We start from the raw sequence: 20,619 nt of genomic DNA on the forward strand, positions 1-20,619 counted from the left end.
CCAGGCATTCTCACGTGGTAGCTCTAGTAGCAATTTGTTCAAAAGCAACTCAGCGTTTTTATGTAGGACAATGCAGTCACCAACTATTATCGTATATTTGAAAAATGCGAAGTGAATATTACTAGCTCTGAATTTCAAAAATTAAAGCTCATATAAACAACTTTTCGTGAGGCTCTACGCTTTCTTTTCTTCAAGTTACAATACAGAGCTGATACTTTTACTTGAATTACGAAATATTTCACGGCTTTTCAATCTTTCATGTCCATTACAATGGGCATATACTTTTTTTTTTTTCTTTCTTTTTGTACTGTACGTCTACGATTATGCATGGTTGTTATGTTGTGCGAAAGAAAGAATTTCTTTAAATATTTTCATAACAATGAATGTTCCATTATTTGAGTCCAAATAATGGTTACAAAATAAACCTCATTCGCTGCAATTTTAAGATTAAAAAGGAGCATTCGTTCTTACTTTCATACACACGAATAAAATTAACCTCATGAAATGAAATTCGTTGCTCCACAAAGAGCTGACAGAAGTGGGCGAAATTTAAAGATAAAAGGGATCTGGTAATTCACAGCAGGCTTCAATAAACCAAAGAGAGGAAGGGACTTGTAGATAACCTGACGTTGATAAAGATACAGTGGTGATAGGGAAACAATATCATCGATGGCATAGTGGATGGTTTTGCAGGTGTAATACTCGTGGATCCATGACAACGCGTACACTGTCAGGACTTGCTTATTTCTTTCTCTAGTCTTATCTCCTGCCCTTCTTTTCCACCTTCTCTTTTTCTCTGACTATAAAAGCGCGCGCTCTTACGTTGTAGATCGGTCAGTTGGAAGTGACTGACATATAAAACATGAAATTTAAAGATATTTTACAATATATATCTCCCAAGACCAAGAACTTTATATCTTGAGCACATATAACTATAGAAATGCACAAACTGACTAATTCTATTCTTTATTCTCGGATCACGAACGCTGAAGGTTGATCCTTCATATGCTTATAAAAATTTCCTACTCATAGTTTTAGAATAGCAAGTCCTACGAGAAATGCTCGTACTGGCTAACGCCAAACTTTATTCGGTATAGAATGTTAGTACTAAGGTCTAACAGTGTTCAGCTTACATAACTAGACAGTCTCGAACAGATCTGAAAATAAATCTAGATAAGCCCAGCTTGGCCGAGCTTACTCGTGTGTCCGGCTGTAGGATGCAAAACTAGGTAAAAATTTTAGTTCTACAGCGGTGGTGACTATAAAAAATTAAATAAAATTTTCTCACATTCTGAACTAAATTACAGCCTACGATTAACAACTGCCCAAAAACTAGCCTAAACGATTAACAAAACTTTCTTACACCGAAATGTTCACAGTACTCTAAATATACTATTTCTTTGAAAACAACATTACTGTTTGTCTTCCATTACACTTGTTATACAAAACAGACACTAATATATCACACACTAAAGTAATCAGGTTCGTAAATTTCTTTCTTCTCGTAAGCAAAAACCAAAATAATTTTTGAAAAATTCGACTACATACAGATGTCGAAAATAAGCAGAAAAAATAATTTACAGCAATTGCAGCAGCCTTAGCTGTAATTTTGCCTGTCGTTTACAAAGCCAGAAGTGACTTCTGTGCTGCCTATACATCATACAATTAGAAGTCAACTGAACTGACCGGCTCAAGCCCTGCGATTCTAATGCCAAAGAGTTCATTTTAGCTTTGTTCTTCAAATATTAATTAACAGAAAAGACTAGTTAATGAGTTACAGCCGATATTGCGTTCAGAAGCGGCATGGTATTCATTATTAGCACATTTCCAATTACTTTCTTTACACTTAGATACGAATACGAATCTTCAACTAGTGAATGGGCATATTAACAAAATCCCAGCAAATAAACAGTTCTACATCAAATAATCAATTGAGATCACACCTGAATGTTTAAATATTAACATTTCTTTACGCAGTTTCTATTATTTTCTAAATATTTAGGTTTCTATATTTTAATTATTATTTTATAAATACGCTTTCGGGAAATCAATTGTATCTATGACACTCATCACTTGATAACTGTTGAAAAACACTTTTTTTTTTTCGCTATATCCACTCAATTATGAATCAGAAGCTATACAGACTATATTAAATAAACAATCATTCTTTAGAAAAATCTACGTGATTCACTACAAGTTTCCTTCCAAATGACGGATATAGTTCAAAAAAAAAAAAAAAAAAAAAAATCCGCATATCTTAACAAATGTGTTTCCAAATTCTATTCCCGGAAACGAAAATTTCTGATGAATGATTGTAAGACAATTAGAAAGACGCTTCAATTAAAAATAGCAAATTACAGGTAATAATAATAGTCCAGAAGCAAGAGTCAATGCCCAGTTAAACGTGTACCATCTAGTGGCAGGTAGAGCCCTTAATGGGATGAAAAGACAATCAATGAATGATTATGATTTCATGAGGACGTCTGCGCCGAGGTTATATATCCCCAACATTCTGAAAAGGCAAGTTTATTTTATTATTAATGGCGACATTGAAATGTGGCATTCTTACCCAATGATGTCCTAGTGGATTAACAGCAAACCAGCGGTGAGTCCCTGGCACACTATTACCTACACAACAATCGATTCTCTACGGAATTCAATTCTTCAACACGTGCAAAGCTACAAATTAACAGTTGCAATATGTACTCAATACGAAACATTTGAATGAAGCATGTTTGAATTCTTGTACTACATACACAACTATATTTTGCTGTTAGGATAGGGAATGGTAACAATTCAGATCCAGTAGCACAACTACTGGAACAAAACGGAAACTTTGCTAAAACAGATTACCATTTCAGCAACATGCGCCACCTTGCGACTGAATTAAGAACTTCGTGCACAGAATTTTCTTTCACCGAAGTCGACGGCGACGATGTCACTGCCTAGTTACACTATGAGGATTTGATGTTAACACCAGGTAACATTGTCATTCATTCCTTCTGTTTGCTTGACTTACGACACACGAATCTGGAACCAAATTACTACGTATGACTCTCGAGTTACAGAGATCAGCATTGACTCCATTAGCATATTAAAATAAATAAATAAATTTGTACTCACCATCGTAATTCCGCTCTTCGAGATTAATGGAAGCTGGCAACAACGGAACTGTGTACTGGAGAGTGGCGGTTTTCGTTTCCGCAACAGTGACAGGACGCAAAAGTTCTTTTAAACAGGCTACATCACCAGTCATACAAGCGAGGTGTAGGGCAGTGTTACCAAACCGATCTCTGGCATCTATCGACGCCCCAGCTACTAACAGTCGTCTTACAATACATGGCTGATGCGTCAACACTGCTAGGTGAAGTGGGGTCTGCAACAAGATAAAAATCGATTATGAACATGACATATCTTCTCTTTTCTATAAATTCTATACCAAATGCTTTATTTTTAACCACTTTTGCTTCCAATTGGTAATTGCGGCTAGCTAAACCTTACTTTCGTATCAGGATTTTACAATTCTGAGAATTTGCAATGCAAGTATTTATCGAAACCGGACGAACTATGATCTGCAGGAACACATGTACACAATTTAACATTTTCTACCAACACAATGGGGAAACTGAAATCACAAAATTTTAATAATTATATTTTCTCTATGCAGAAGGAAAGGATAATAAAAAACAGATCAAGAATTACAGTATCACTTTATTCAAAGTACACAGACTTAAACAATTCGTTTTCTACTGTGTTTTGTAAGAACAAGCACACACTGAATTGAGTTTATCATAAACATGACCTTCAATTACTCCTACGAATCGCGTGCACTTATTGGAAGTCCAATACACAGGTCACATTGATTTACTGAAGATGGAAGAAATTTATATATATATATATAAAAGGTACATATTCCTTCCATCTTCCTAAGACTTCACTTTTTCGCTGACTACCTTCCCATTCTTATTTTCTACTGCCAATCTTAAGAGCCTGTCTTACTAAAAATAATACGAAATTTACCATTTTTCATTTCCTTGTTTATTCATCAGTGAAAGGAGATAATGAAATGCAAGTCACCACAATCGTAGATAATACTATTCTACAACAGAAAATGTGAACCTGAAGAATGTTCAGTGTTGCAATCCATAGAAATTACAGTGTTGCCAGAAAAACAATTTCCCTAAAATCTAAGTTAAGACAGCGAGTAGAGGAACGAACTCAACTGCATTTGATTACGTATCATGTTGTTTTGGTTTCTTGTGAACTACTTTTTAATTAACATTATTATTTAGTTTTAATAACTGTATGTTAAAACTATTTTGTTTATTACAAACTAAATACAACTATTATTTAAAAAGTAGTTCACAGGAAACCAAAACAATATGATACGTAACCAAATGCAGTTGAGTTTGTTCCTCTACTCGCTGCCTTAACTTAGATTTTAGGGAAATTGTTTTTCTAGCAACACTGTAATTTCTATGGATGGCAACACTGAAAATTCTTCAGGTTCATATTTTCTGTTGTAGAACAACATTACCTATGACTGTGGTAAGTTGCATATCATTATCTCCTTTCACTTATGAATAAACAAGCAAATGAAAAATGGTAAATTTTGTATTATTTTTTAGTAAGACAGGCTCTTAATTCCTCCGTAGTTTCATAGACGTCCTTCCTTGTACATTTTCTCATATTTTCCAACTCTTTCTAATTCTTCTATTCTATGTCCTCGCATTTTTTTCAATCTGTTTCCACGTCTTCCTTTCCCTCATTTTCTGCAACATCTGTTCTGTAACCTATGGTTTAAGTTCTGTTTTGCGTTCCGGTAATCTATTTCTTTTTGCAGCCTGCTACTATATGAAAAACTTAATACGCTACCCCCGTCTGTTACTACTTGCTCCTATTCTTTTCTCGTTTTTCAACCTTTCAGTATTCAACATCTTGCTGCCTACTTTTCTTCTGCCTACATTTTTCGGCTGAATATCCACTTCGCCCAGCACGAGGTTATGATCAGAGAAAATGTCGGCCCCGGGGAGGGTCTTCGTTCGCGTTCTGCAAACTATTTCGATACCTGTTATGAATCATGACATAGTCTGACATGACATAGTTATGAATCTAATATCTTTAGCCACCTATTGAGGATTTACATGTATATTTTCTCTCGTGCTCATTGAACCGTGTTCCCAACTACTATTGAATTATGTCTACAGAAATTGACTAGTCCCTCTCCCCTTTCATTTCTTTCGCCTACACCACATTTTCCCACGACACTATCTTCCTGTTTTCTCCCACTGCATTGAAATCTCCCATTTCAATTACACATTCACCCTTCTTTTCCCCGTCTATAATGTATTTTAGATGTTCGAGAAAAGAACGTGCAGAAATATATGTTCATTTTTTCTGAAAAGTGTACAACTCGGATCGTGAAACTTCTATTTTTAACAAAAGTTGAACATACAATACTAACCTGGCATAAATCATTTGGTATGTCCAAAAAACAAGGATCAGGAACCATTCTTATTAAACTATAAACTACTTCGATGAAGCCTTGAATAATTGCTATATGTAAATACCTGAAAAGACACAAAGGAAACATATTTCGTTAGCCATTTAGCAAGTTTGAAGCCTTACACTAATATACATAATTACATAAATATCTACTTGTAGTGACAAACTCAACTCTCTGGCTCACAACAAACTTCGAGGGACCACAGTCAGTTACACAACTGCTTCCAATATACTTATCTCTAGCTTTCTAGACTGGTCGTCACATCCTCTTAGTTCGTCGGGAATCAAACCTAGGATTACAGACGCTGGCCGTTTGTGCTACATAAAGCACGTTTAGTAATTGTGATATTACATAAATTTACGATATATATATATATATATATATATATATATATATATATACTTTTTTATACCCTCTGTGAAAATTCTAGCTTCCTGACTGTAGAAAGTCAACAGTGGTTTAATTATATCGAAGGAATATTGACTGACGTGCACAAGCAACAATCTGTGTAATGGATCCATAGATACAGAGTCCTTGCATATGTGGTATCCCTAATCCTGATTTTCACCCTGTTCCTCTACTTCAACTCGCAATTACCAGTCTGAAATTTTTGATTGGTTGGTTGAATTGGAGTGTAGCGCATATGTGAAGGAGAACCAAAGCAAATTATAATTTAATGAACTAATAGCTAAAGTGTTTTGCAACAACGTACGTTATTTAGTTTTACTCCAAACGAGTTTCCAATCCAAATCTTTTCATTCAAACTGACAACATAACTTATGCTATTACTTAGAAACATATTTTCCGGTGTACATAAAAACGTGTATGAGAGATTAAACTTAGTATTAAAAGACTTTCATCTTTTACAAGGATATATATTCTTTTCTATTACTGTACATACAGTTTTCTGCAAGCGCGAGAAAAAGAAAAGTAAAAAACGCTTCAGTACGTTCAGTGCTAAATCTTTCATAGCATAATGCACGACACAAAGTACAACCCAAGGTGGACTGCAGGATCTAAGAAGGTCATTCTGAACATCAAAACTTATTTCTGGCCAAATAGTACGAAACAACAAGGGAGTAAATTCCATTTCGGTGTTTAACAGAGTTGTTTCCTAAACCAGCTATTCAAAATTCTAGTAAGTTCCTTAAAAGAAAGCGAAAGTAAATATGTTTCAAGTTACTTCAAGGTAGACTACTGAATCAGAATTATACATGGTGTTTTATATATATATATATATATATATATATATATATATATATATATATATATATATATATATATATATATATAAAGTTTAAGAAGTTCATGCACTAACAAGAATTTCTGACAGTTGAAACCGTAAATTTATCGACATCTTCAATAACAGCATAATGCCTGTATTCACAGACAGACACTTGCGGATGGTGCTTTGCAGCTCAAGGACAGGTTTCCGAAATGGCAGAACGATTCATAAGTATAACTTTCTTTCCTGTAGTACAACTCCATTCTCTATCAACTATTATGATTACAAATACCATAAGTGCTTGCAAATTTTCATTCCTCACTCAAACTTTAAAGTTAGTAATTGATATAATATTCATTAAATGAAGAACTATTGAACCCATCCTTGTTTGCAATGACTAGTTTTAATGTTCCACAAATCGTTAACACTGTAACTGCAAGCATGACCTTTCCTTCCCGCTAATTCAGGGTCAGCGGAGCAGAACACTGTTTCTTCACTTATGGCAGTCTTTGGGAAGCATTGCAGCATTACACGGTTTTAAAACGAGTACTAATTCAACCATAATGCAATTCGCTTTCATTTTTCATTATAAAGGGTCAATTTTTGTTCATGCTATAATCAATAAAATTAATTATTACGTAAATGCATACTACCTTTAAAACTGAACTGGACCTAACGCCATATCTACTACGTTACATTATTATGTCATTAGATGAAAATCAAATAGTTTCAACGGTAGACATTCCTGTCAAGTCGTAGGCAATTTTATTTTATATATAATGTACACATACTCAGTTTTAAGCATAATGGGGATGTTTATATTTCGCCAAGTATCACACTATCATCCCACAACAACAACATGCGGATCAATCCTCCTCCGGAAATGATTAGTATTGATCTGAATGTTACTTCAATCGTTCCTTTGTATAACATTTCAAAAATATAACTTCGGTTGGGAATAACACATTGATTAGCTGGGAAGTGATTCTACTTCATTAACTCAGTTCATTTCAATGTCCCCACGCCAGAAACGGTAAAGAACAACATACAGGTAAGTTAAACCCCAGGGATGTAGAAAGCTACCTCAGGTCCAGATCCTAAGACAGCTTTGGACCCCACCGAAGCTGTGTCTAATACATTTCCTCATTGCCACCTGCAACGAACTGACCAGATGGGATACTCGTTAATTCTTGAGAAAAGGGGAAGGAGGTAAAAAGATAGGACGATTCACATGAATGATAGGATCATACAGCTCAATTATATAATCTACAGATGGACACACTTCATAAATTCCGCCTTTAACTTCGTAGCTCACAACTTACTCCTTAAGTCTCCGCTTGGGGACAACTGAGGTCTAACCTGCAACAGTAAAGTCTCAGACTGGTAACCCTGAACTCCTCACTCAAATTTCGTATTCTGTATGAATCAGTCAATGACCTGAGACCTCTTTATCAGTGAGCTTCAATTATTGTAGCATCAGCTAAAAACTGTACAGTTGTTGTACTTAATTGAAAGAAGAGACTAAAGGTAGCAAGGCAGCATAACTGGACGCTAACCTCAAAAATCATTATATTATTCACTGTGAAAGTACTGAGTTGTATTTACATTACTGGTAAAAGAGTTGGTAGGCTCCACATGCTCATAAACAAACAAACAAACAAAACAGAAGTGTACCGTCAGTCACTGCATTTAGCATTCCAGAATTCGCATTTTTCCCATCAATACAAAATAAACTGTGAACAATATTTTGGACTTTCCAATTTATGAATTGGATTGAAAACACTATACAAGGGCAATGACATTTAAGAATAAATGGCCCGTCCCATTTCCGCTATTCTTATTCTTCGTGTCTGAAACCAACTGTTGTTTCTCTCTTTACGTTGGAAACAAATAATGGAAAAGCCATGGTTATAACGACATAACACAATCACTTCCTTGCATTTCGACAGCATTTCTTAGTTTTTTTCTCTCTCTTTTTTAATCTTTCGGTTTTTCCCATCTTACACATCAAGAGATAGCATTATATGACGTTGAGAAAAATCTTTCAATTATATCCTCTTATGACAATAGCTGGGAAATATATATAAATAAATCTCTTACCACTTTTTAACATTTTTTTCTATCTAGCCTTTATTTGTTCAATCATGTTAAGAGATTTTCGATAAGTGTTACTTTCGAAAGTACCAGCGTGGTATTTTGACAAAAGAAAGAAAAAAAAAAGTTAAAATATTCTGACCAGTGTTAAACTGACAACGCGGCAATTTCACCTAGAATAATCAGCCTGACTGTTATTTCCTCTTCACCTATTCGAAGACAATAGTAATAATATTATTCGTGAAGGGTTTATGACTAATAATAGTAATAATAATAAAAAAAAAAAAAGCGGAGGGTAGTGGTCACAGTTGCAGATTCGCATTCCATTACCGGCCACTCTGACACGAAATTTGTTAAACCTGGGATTCTTCTCGGTTCACCAGGAGAATGCTGGGATGGTATCTGTACATATACTCGACTTTGTTTTCCTTCCCGTTATGGTCGTTGTTATTCTAGTTCGCTAATAATTCAATTGTCAGTTGGCCTTACACATTATATCTTGTAAACCTATTGAAAACAGCAGCAACATGATTCCAATAATAACAAATGGAATTAAAAAAAAAAAAAAAAAGGATTATCCTCTGATTATTAATACAATGAGTCTTGAAATTATGAGTTAATACTACCATTCCGTTTAAAAAAGAAAGAAAAAAAGAGCCATCTGTTGGCGAGTCAACCTTCACAACCACCCTAACAGTCTTTCCTACTTTCGAATAGGAGTCAAAATTACCATTTTAAAACCCAGATCTTACTCATCTGGACAATTAGATTATCTAATTATTCAAATATTCTAATTTTATCAACCCTGGACAAGTAACAAGTATGTAAGTATGCTCTTCTCGACTATCCACACAATCAATGAAATCAATTTCACATCTAAACAAGGAGCGAGAACGAAGATGAGAACACGGGTCAGTATGAGACATATTTGAAAAGTGAGTGTAAAAGGCTAGACTATTCCCAATAGATGGCAGCACGTATCCTCTCTCTTTCCGATGTACTGTATTTTGTAAGAAAATTAAATGAAATCTAAGTTTGACGTCCCACAGTTATGCCGGTTAGGCTAAAGGAGACGGTGATAATGAGAAATGAGTGAAATGGTGGAATGAAGAAAGTGGGAGGAAACGGGAGAACCCCGAGAAAACCCACGAGCACGGTGTATTTTGTAGGAGTGACAATACTCAAAGTACGTCAACCAAAAGATCAATACTCAAAGCTTAACCCCAAAACAAATTGAATTACTAGACAGACCTTTATTGTTAGGAGTATTTCTCTGAAGAGTAATATTAAGTGCATTCCACAATGAATAGAAAGAAAATTATTAAAACCTGCACGAATTATCTTTTAATTAATGACTTATTTATTTATTTTTGGATGAAGTTTGAATATTGATCTCCTGAATTTCATTGAATTATTTTGAACAACGTCACACCAAACAAAATACACTGGAAAGACGGGGAAAATGTACTGTCATCTACTGGCGATAGGCGAGCCAATCACCTTTTAAAAAGAAATTGTTGATAATCTTCAGAAGAAATGACATAGGAGAGAGAAATTCCTAAAATACAGAACCTTCCCATATGATAAAGGTAGATAGTTTATTTCATTCAAACACTATGCAATACATGTCACCATGTATAGTCATTAGCAAAAAATACATATGGGCTTTAAATTTTTCTTTTTGTTTACAAATGTTGGATCATATTGTAATACAAATTTACCAATCTATTCTAAATTTAAAAAGCAAATAAATAAAAATATATAAGTACGACTGCCTTTTCAATAGGGACTGTAAAACACTGCCCCTTAATCCTAAAATGGATCTAATTAAAACAGCTCTTTTACGGGTTTTAAGTGAATCAAGGTGAGATAACTCCATATAAAATACAGCAAAAAGCCGCTAAAACAAGTACACATGATGAAATCATTGTTCAAAACAAGTACCAAGAAAAAAAACTGGACAAACAAGTTGACGTCATTACAGGTATTTCGCCTTCGACTATAACCATGCAATATATCGCCCTTACTACAATAGTACCTATCTCAAATACTGCGTAACGAAGAGAATTCAAATTTCATATGTGAGCAACTAGTACTGCTATCAATCAATATTTAAAAAAAAAAAAAAAAAAAAAAAAAAAAAAAAAAAAAAAAACCTTACTCCTTTCATCTACACAACAAATCTAATACCAAAGCAAATCAGTCCTTCTAAAATCTTTCATAGTTCAATACTTTTCTCTCAAATATATATCACAATATTTGTGACCGTGATTTGTTTTCTACGGATATTACCAAGGACAGCAACCAAATGAACCAAAAATAAATGTTTTGAAGACTGTATCCTTCTACCAGACAGAAAATTTTATTTTTAATTTTTTTTTTCCTATTTGCATACACATGTGATAAGTTTACATATTTTTACATACCACAGTATGTTTTGATTATTGCACACAATATTGTGCAGATACCATACCCCGATCTCCCAAAATATCCTGAAAACGAATTCTCCCCTCCCCCTCCAAAAAAGTCACGATTTCACAAACTGAAAATGAATGATTTTGAGTTAACGAAAATATAGCATATTAACTACTGGTTGCAGAAGAAGCAATACCTCATTATTAAACGATCATACAAAATGCTGAGTAAAACAGTTTAAGCTCTTTTACAGTACAAAAAAAGGGAAATCAATTATGCTTTTACACAAAAACGAAACTTTTAAATTTTAACATTCCACAGTTATGTCCTTTAGGCTAAAGGAGATGGGTGATTAATGAAAGTGAATCACTATGAAAATAAATCTTTGGTGCTCTCCCACCAGGAACCGAACTTGGGATCACAAGAAAAAAAGTCACACGTGATAGCCACTATACCACAAGGAAAGGCTTTACACTTCTACTTATCCGAAATAAACACTGAAGTTTTATTAAGGTCGTTGAGTGTCCTATTTGACCAAAGACTGAGAAAAAAGATTTTCAAGCAACAAACAGTGTCTCCGTGCAGCCTCCTCAAAATTTTGATTTTACCCACCCAGGAAGAAATTGTATAGAAGAAAACTTGAATGCTTATTGTATTTTACCTTAGATCAAACCAAAAGGCTTAGGTACGGATTCTCATATGTAAGTATTTCGTAACAAATCAGTAACGTACAAATACTGTAATGTTTTTGCAATTTATTATCTAGAACTATCTAGTTCCAATTATAGCCTCAAAATATATTATGATGCATACATTTTTGGGCTCAATGAACTAGCAACTATTTTGTTTACAAGAAAATTTTATAAAGTTAAAAAACAGATAGAATGAATGAATGGATTTAAAAAAACTATCAATGTCTTCGTACGACAAAAAAGAAAAGAATTCTATTTTATTTGTATAACTACAAATGTACTGTTTGCACAATGTAATGGTACATTTGAAAACAAGATTGTGACGTACTCTCAATCAAGATGCGAAAAATACTGAATCAAAATAAATTGCTGGAAATATTTATAAGGCATTGGGTCAGATTTGAAACTGACCACAAATTGTGAGACCTTGAACTCATTCATTCTTATGAGACATCGGGAAGGAAAGAGGAAACCGAAGCGCTAACTGACGTATACGTACATACATACACAGACTGTTCCCTGACCTTTTCATAAATTTTCATAAGCTGGAACTAGCAACGCAAATATTCTCGAGGAGCAGTATCAAGAGGCATCTAATTGGAATCACGTCACACAGCCAATGACGCACTAAGTTATTCTTGTACGGCTATAATTATAAACGTAACCTTATGAAAGTATTCTACAAGCAACCTTAAACACATACAACCGCAATTTGAAAGAGTATTCTAGAATGCGAACTGAAATAAAGTGAGCAATTTATGAAATCAATTAGGATCTTACCAATTGGCAGTAAACAATTATCCCTATGTTAATTTAACAGATAATTGCAAGTGCACGGATCAATTCAAATTCACTTCCAGGTCGATGCTCAATGCCTATCCATGCAACACGTCAATTACTCTTAAGAGACACACACAAACACACGGAATGACAAACATTCCCAAACTATGGTACAGGGTAAAATCTGGGGCATTCCTATTTGTGACACATCTCACTTATCAAAATTTCCTTTGCGTCCTACTTAAGCTGTATCTTCTTTTCCATGAGTTGTCCGAGCGTAATTCGGGAATTCCGATTTAACAGTAACTCATTTTCCAACCTATCACTGAAATTAAGGACTATGTGGGAATTACCAGCAGAGAAAGGGACTTTCTCCATGACATGATCCCTCAGAACTTTCACTATTGAATTGCAAATGCAAAATACAAATAATTAATTTGGTACTTCAGAAATATATCAAGAACGATTATCCTAATTTGTTTAACACACCAAAATAAAAATACAACTGAATTATTTGCAGGAATCCATTTCGTATCCCTAATTTTGACCCGGTTCACTATCATGCTGAGACTTTTATTTATTTATTTATTAACAATCACCGATACAGCTGAGAGGCCGTTTTTTACTGGATACCTAACACCACCACCACTGCGGATAACGGAATAAATTATGATTTACCAGTACTTGTTTTTTTAACCAATAGAGGCATAGGATGCTTTCTTAAAGCTAAAGTCATCTAGTATTCAATTAAAACAGCACAGATTTTTGTTCTAATTCGTTTGGTAATTTCTTTTACTACAGAATAAAGATAGGAACTGACCCAAGGCCTTAACCAAAACTTTCTAGAGGTAGAGTCAAAATCAAAGTTAAATCCGATTTTTCATAATTTAATATTTTGTTTTTTATAGACTTGTATTGTTATCTTCAGATGTTCATGATTATATTTACTCTTTTTCACCAAAATTCTATTATACAGATCAAAGTCCTTTACATGCTACCGAAATTTATTAGTTTTCTGAAGCCAATGTTGGACATGGCAGTTAGGCTACTTACAAGTAAACCTTACGTTTGGGTGAATCGAGTTGCTGACTGAGACACATATGACAAAGTAGTACTAAATGTGGTCAGTATTTCAGTGAAGTTGTAGGTGCGAAGCTCCAGGGATTTAGGAGATACAGCTACCAGCATATCAGATGGAAGTACAGAATAGTCTTCATACAGTTGGAGGTAAAAGCTCTGTAAGACCTCTTGTAACGACAAAAGGTGAATAACAAATATATGGGTACATATTAGGACTAGGGGGAAGTCATATAGTAAGGGTATACCTGACGGCGGCCATCTTGAAATCCGCCATTTTGAATTAAGGTTAAGTTTTTAAAATAGGAATAGGGTCATGTGATACATGATTTAAGGCGCAAATTTAATCGGAAGAACAATGGTGACGTTAATTTTGATTTACGCGCAATTGGTAAAAAGTTACAGGGAAATTAAATATTTTTGCAGCATATGTATTAGTGCTTTACCCCACCTTGTAAATTTTGTGTTAATGATAATAATTAAATAAAAATCAGGTGGATAAATATTAGGTCTATGGAAAGAGTTGCCTTGATGGCGGCCATGTTTGAACCCGACATTTTGAATCAGACAAAAGTTTTAAACAAAACGCACAACAGTGACACCTTGTTAGTAGCAAATTTTACCATAAATCCAACGGTATAACCATTTTTGACTTATCATTAACCAGCACAAAATTAAATGGGAATAGATAATGCAATAGATGACTTCGGGCTAGAAGTTAATCAGAAATACAATGGTGGCGTTACAGTGTTAGTTTTTTGATGCTGTACTTGCACGCCATTTCGCTGTTTTTCTTGTATCCTGTTCACATCTATTTCTCGCTCGCTATTTAAAACTTTTGTCTGATTCAAAATGGCGGATTTGAACAGGGCCGCCATCAAGGCAACTCTTACCATAGAACTAATATTTATCCACCTGCTTTTTATTTAATTATTATCATTAACACAAAATTTACAAGGTGGGGTAAAGCACTAATACATATGCTGCAAAAATATTTAATTTCCCTGTAACATTTTACCAATTGCGCGTAAATCAAAATTAACGTCACCATTGTTCTTCTGATTAAATTTGCGCCTTAAATCATGTATCACATGACCCTTTTCCTATTTTAAAAACTTAACCTTAATTCAAAATGGCGGATTTCAAGATGGCCGCCGTCAGGTATACCCTTACTATATGACTTCCCCCTAGTTCTAATATGTACCCATATATTTGTTATTCATCTTTTGTCGTTACAAGAGGTCTTACAGAGCTTTTACATCCAACTGTATGAAGACTATTCTGTACTTCCATGTGATGTTCTGGTAGCTGTATCTCCTAAACCCCTGGAGCTTCGCACCTACAACTTCACTGAAATACTGACCACATTTAGTACTACTTTCTCATATGTGTCCCAATCAGCAACTCGATTCACCCAAACGTAAGGTTTACTTGTTAGTTGAACTATCATTCAAATGCAACGATTTGCCATTGAAACTTCCAGAAAACCACGCAACGAGATTTTAAAAAATATATCACTGTAGCTCTGGAAAGTTACCTAAACGTAAAGAAATTGTGTGATTGAAAAAAAGCAATAAAGCTTGTGTACGTTAAGTACACGGAATGTTCTCTGAACCCAGAAAACAAAGTCAGATATAGATAATCTTAAATTAAGACATTAATATTGATGCCACCCAAGATGCTTAATTCGTACTGCTCTGTACTGCAAATCTTGTTTCACAGATAAAAGGATGTTCATAGGAAAAAGTAATAACGTTATTAATTTGTGGTAAGATAAATTGGATTCACTTTACAACTAAGTCTTACAACGAGAGGAAAGCACTTTAAATTAGGTTCAATTATGTATAGTAGCTATTACATATTAGAATACTTTACAGGCTAAAGATCGTAGAAGTCTAGTTAGGATGTTTTTCGTGCATTCAACTTCACACGCACGAGATCAACCCGATATTAATAATAAACAATATTCGCTATGCACTACTCCTTACTTCCGACATTAACATAGCAATCAATACATACGCTAGGGAATGTGACTTATACTAATTTGTGACGACGTATATTATTTTGCTACGATACAGGCCTACTGAGACTCTCTTCTTTTTAAAATTAAATCGATCTTCATAAAAAACGCAATGACTAAGGGTCATTTAGGATAACATTAATTTCCGCGCATAGATTATATGCAGCGTTAGTGTGGCACACACAACCAAATGTATAATTTGGCACATTTCAAACTGACAACTTTAAGTTCGATATTATGACAGTTCCACTTCATTTACTTCAATATTTTAGGGTACATATATTCCTACATGTCCATGAGGAGTTCTTGGACATTCACATGTATGCTTATCTGTGTATGCCTAGCAAAATTTTACTCTTCATGTAGACTGCTAAAGTGCAAGGCTAATTTACATGTTATTGTTTTGGTATTAATATTTCCTTAAGATGTACCAAGTGTTACTGTCTGATCACGTACCTAGTTCTAGCTCATTTAATTATAGCAATTTGGCGAGTCACTACGGCAGTAGAACAGGACTACTGTAGTCTCCTCCCCTATGTATGGAAAATTTAAAATGAAGGCTCGAAATAGGAAATCAGGATCAATGATACCACTTATTCAAGGACTTATTATCGCTTCACTACACACGTTGCAACACATCAATTACTATTTCTCCAATATATGACACTGTATGTGTCAAGAAATGAAGAAATTTCTTGTAATACAAGTCACGCTTAATTACATAAATGTATGAATTTAAACAGTAAAACTTACGCACTTAAAACGTTACAAACTCAATATCAAAAAATACACATTAACAGAGTTTGTTGTGAGATTCGCATGCACGAATGTTTGTCAAAGTACACAGTGCAAGGGTAAATTTATTCAGAAATCCATTTTATAAAGACACAATACATCTTGTAAATAATCTATTGCTGATATATTTAACGTTTTACCTGTTACAAATTCTACAGCAAATACAATTATTTTCGTGCAATCACATATATAGGCCTATCTTAAATTTCCATAGAAAATTAGGTAGCCTAAATGAAAGATAATTTACACGATAATTATACAAGTCTGGTTAGGGAAACTCGTCCATACATTTAACTGCTAAAAGTCAGCTGATCTCTAAATTTGATTTGATATATAGATCGAAATAAGAAACGGAATCAAACTATAAATTTGCTTTACACAATCTACCTAGTGTATGCAGTACTGTAGCTTGTCAGGAAGCACAGAGCCAGGTTATTTCAATGAATTAATGCTAAAGAAACGAATTCGTTCATATCATTCCAAATTTGCAAATTACAAACAGAACACAAATAACTGGAAGAAATAGGCCTACTACTGTCAGCATTTTTATTCATGTCCCTTATAGTTCACTTAGTTATCACAAATCTCAAACAGATTCGATGGAATTACGCCTACTAATCAGTTATTTAGGTTTAAGTAGATCTCCAAACATTGTAATACAGACAATATCATTGTTCTCTTCTCGGAGTTGAGTGTTATATTAGCATAGCAGTTACTGAGCATATCAAAAAGTGACCCTTTACTATACATCATCTATTATATTTAGAAATCATTCTCACTAACTTGTTAAGAAGCTTATGAAAACATAAAGCCTCTAAAACTGCACTGGTACAAATATAGATCTAATATAAAGTTTTGCACAGTCTACTAATTTGATTTAGACCCTAATTATCAATAACGAATTAATGTATATTTGCAAAATGCTATAGCCCCATTAAGATAATCGTTACCGGTATATCAATTATTTTTACACGAAAAAAATACCTATTATGTAACTTCATGTTAAAAATCACTTAAATTTCACTAAACCAAATGCTTAAAAACTGAAATATTTGTACTTACGTGTCACCATCATCATCCTGTTCAAAATATGACTGCCAGCTGATTGTAAATCTAGAAGGCTGTCGAGGAACTTGGGGTTCGTTCTTCGGTTGGGTGACGACTTTAAACGGTGTTAAATTAATATTTGTAAACTGTTTGGATTCATGGTGAGATTTCGTTGGCACATTCAAATCATTCAAACTCAAACTGCTAAGCTGTTCAGGGAGTCCTACATCTACACCACTATCTAACCTCATGGATTGTTTTGAAGATTCTTCCTTTTCGTCTTCAGTTTCTTCCTGCAACGCTGAATCTTGAAATTTTTTAGATGACAATTCATCAGTCAAACACTGTTCTGAAGACAATATATTTGCTCCAGACACAAACCCCGAATCTGTTCGTCCAGATTCGTACAACGAAGAACACTTTCCACTATCCGGATAACCCTTCATAGAGCTACTGTAGGTAGGCGATGCTGGTTCTCTGTTTACAATATGTCCTAATTCTTGCACTCCAGAAAGTTTGTATTGTTCACTTGCATATAAACTCTGAGGTACCAATCCATGTACGTAAGTTCTCGGTGAAACTTGACCAGATGCACTATCTGAAACAACCAAATCAGGATTGTCAATATGGCTTTCATGAGAGGGGTGATTCCACATTGTTAATATTTTAAAACAAAAACAATATAACGTAAACAATAAATAAATAAATAATACGGGTCAAGAAATAGCGAATACAATGACACACTACTTCATTGCACTGGGTTTCTTGCTGACACTTCTATGACTTGTGTTTTCAGTAAGTAAATTGTACTTTACTGCACTACGAAACGGCTGAAAGTAGGTTAGCTTTCAAAAGTAAAAACACGGATCGTTTCGTTCGTTGAAAAGAGATGCCTACATACTCACTGCTTCTCTCAATTCAACAATCGGAATGCGCAAACTCGAAGTTCGTATTATTTGCTTGTTGTCGTCCAATTTCTAATCGATAAAACGTAAAGCTTTTGCCTTGGTATTCGGAACGACCTTCGACTTCTTACACGACCTTACGACTATCGCCATGAACGTATGGATTGCAGTACTTTTAGTGACAGCTCAAAAGCACGTCACAGGAACTCCTACGGAACAAGAACCATTTAAAGAATCACACTCGTTCCAACTCCGACAGAGCGGGTTAGAGAAACGTTTCCGTTGCGCTATTGCAAAAACACTGACTAGGCAGTTCCAAGTAGAATATATATTCATGAAAAGCACCCTGGGAAAAGCCAGCAACAGCAAACAGCTCGAAGCAATTATCCCTAAAAAGGTTCAAAGATATTTTATGATGAAAAACATTATTTATATCGACACAACCTGCTTATATGGAGTGTGAAAATGCTGGATTTTTACTTTCTCCCTACTTTTCTTAATTAACATTATTTGAGGAATTTTATTTCATGTTAAATATGAAATTTAATTACTTTCACCAAAGACAGATCTTCACAAATCCACAGTGGCGCATCTAAAAGGTAAAAACCGGGGGGGGGGGGGGGCAGCCAGTACCCAGACTATGATAGGTAAACTTTCAAAAATATATAAATAATAGCTTAAATTATTTTGCAACTGAAAAAACTGGGGAACCTAGGCTCCCGGCCCTGGCCTAGATCCGCCACTGCAAATCCATCATTTATCTTGTAATTCCAATAGAAATCAAAGTATTACATAATAAATAACGAAACACACAGAGGAAATATACAAGCCACCTATTTTCATTATATTCGCTTAATGGCCCCAAATAGCTAAGCCAATGTAAGTGAGCTATAGTTTCTTTTGAACGGACCAACAACAAAACATGCCCTCTCCACTTGTCTAGTGGCTAACGTGCGCGCGCGCGGTTCCAACTTCAATTCCCGGTGGGAACACGAGATTCGGATCCTATTTTTTTAATTGTAGATCTACCACCAGTTTTAACTAGACGCTGAGAAGGAACGTTAAATTACTGATACGGACCGGATGAAAAGTGAGGTTTATTTTCGGGCCAATAGGGAATTACTATAATTTATGAAGCCAGTCCTTTAAATTACTGTTAAGTTCAAGAAATAAGCAAAAAACAAAATGTACAATTCTAGGAAAACGAAGCGAACAATTCTTTAAATAACCTTGAAACAAAATCTTTTAATTTAATGTTCCACGTTTTTGCCCTGTTCGCTAAAGGAAATGAATGATTAATGACAGTAAATCTGGTAGAATGAGAACGTTTGAGGAAGCAGTAGAAACTCGAGAAAAACTATGACACGATGTTGTCTTCCTTTGACCTGGAATCAAGTCAGGGACCCCTCGAACTGTGACTGGACGCGCCTTTTCATTGGGAACTGAACATATTAAATTCCGCATATTCCGCTGTCACTTCGCTCGAAGTGTGCGGACCGCAAAATTTGCGTAAATTGGATATGTTCAGTTCCGAATGGAACTCTATCCATCACGACTCTGGAACTCACTAAAGAAATAATAAACACTTCTGACTAGAGTATATACACTTGTTTATTAAAAACTAAATTCTAGTGTAACAGTTTCAACAACGTAACGTTGTCTTCATCAGACACTTCAACACGTTACGTGTCGCTGTCATAGTAACAGCGCCGTCTTCCAAAATTTATGTGGGTGCATATCAATGGCGGAACGTGTTTTCATGGAAGTCTCGATATTTGATTGATTAATTTTTAGTTACAATCTTTTATGAATACTGTCATAAAGGGCTGTGTTGTGATAAAGTAAAATATGCCGGTACTATAAGGATAAGATTTAGGCTGCCCTAGCTCAGTCGGTAATACGGCTGACCTAAACGCAAGAGGAGCAGGTTCAAACCCGGGTCCAAACTAAAAATCTTCTGAGTGTGCCGCACCTACAAGATTATTTGTGTGAGTGCCGGAACCCTGGAGCACCCATGTAGTCGGCGCGCATTCACAGCACCAGAGGTGAGAGAGAGCTCTACC

The 20,619-nt window shown here is 34.8% G+C and overlaps 1 protein-coding gene across 10 annotated transcripts in view; it reads right to left on the minus strand.

Moving 5' to 3' along the window:
• Positions 1-20,619, minus strand: part of cact (NF-kappa-B inhibitor cactus) — a 201,877-nt gene that overhangs the window by 22,521 nt on the left and 158,737 nt on the right. For 8 of the 10 annotated variants that reach the window (XM_081765143.1, XM_081765141.1, XM_081765149.1 and 5 more), the window contains 3 exons: positions 17,667-18,249; positions 5,465-5,570; positions 3,124-3,376 (listed from right to left, as the gene is read on the minus strand). In XM_081765143.1, coding sequence (XP_081621269.1) covers positions 3,124-3,376; positions 5,465-5,570; positions 17,667-18,249 — 942 coding nt within the window. Of the gene's footprint in view, positions 1-3,123; positions 3,377-5,464; positions 5,571-17,666; positions 18,834-20,619 lie in introns of those variants that run through there. The other 2 variants (XM_081765151.1, XM_081765142.1) reach the window with 2 other exon arrangements.

Source organism: Thermobia domestica, chromosome 7 (assembly GCF_964235325.1).
Source record: "Thermobia domestica chromosome 7, izTheDome1.hap1.1, whole genome shotgun sequence".
NCBI lineage: Eukaryota > Metazoa > Arthropoda > Insecta > Zygentoma > Lepismatidae > Thermobia > Thermobia domestica.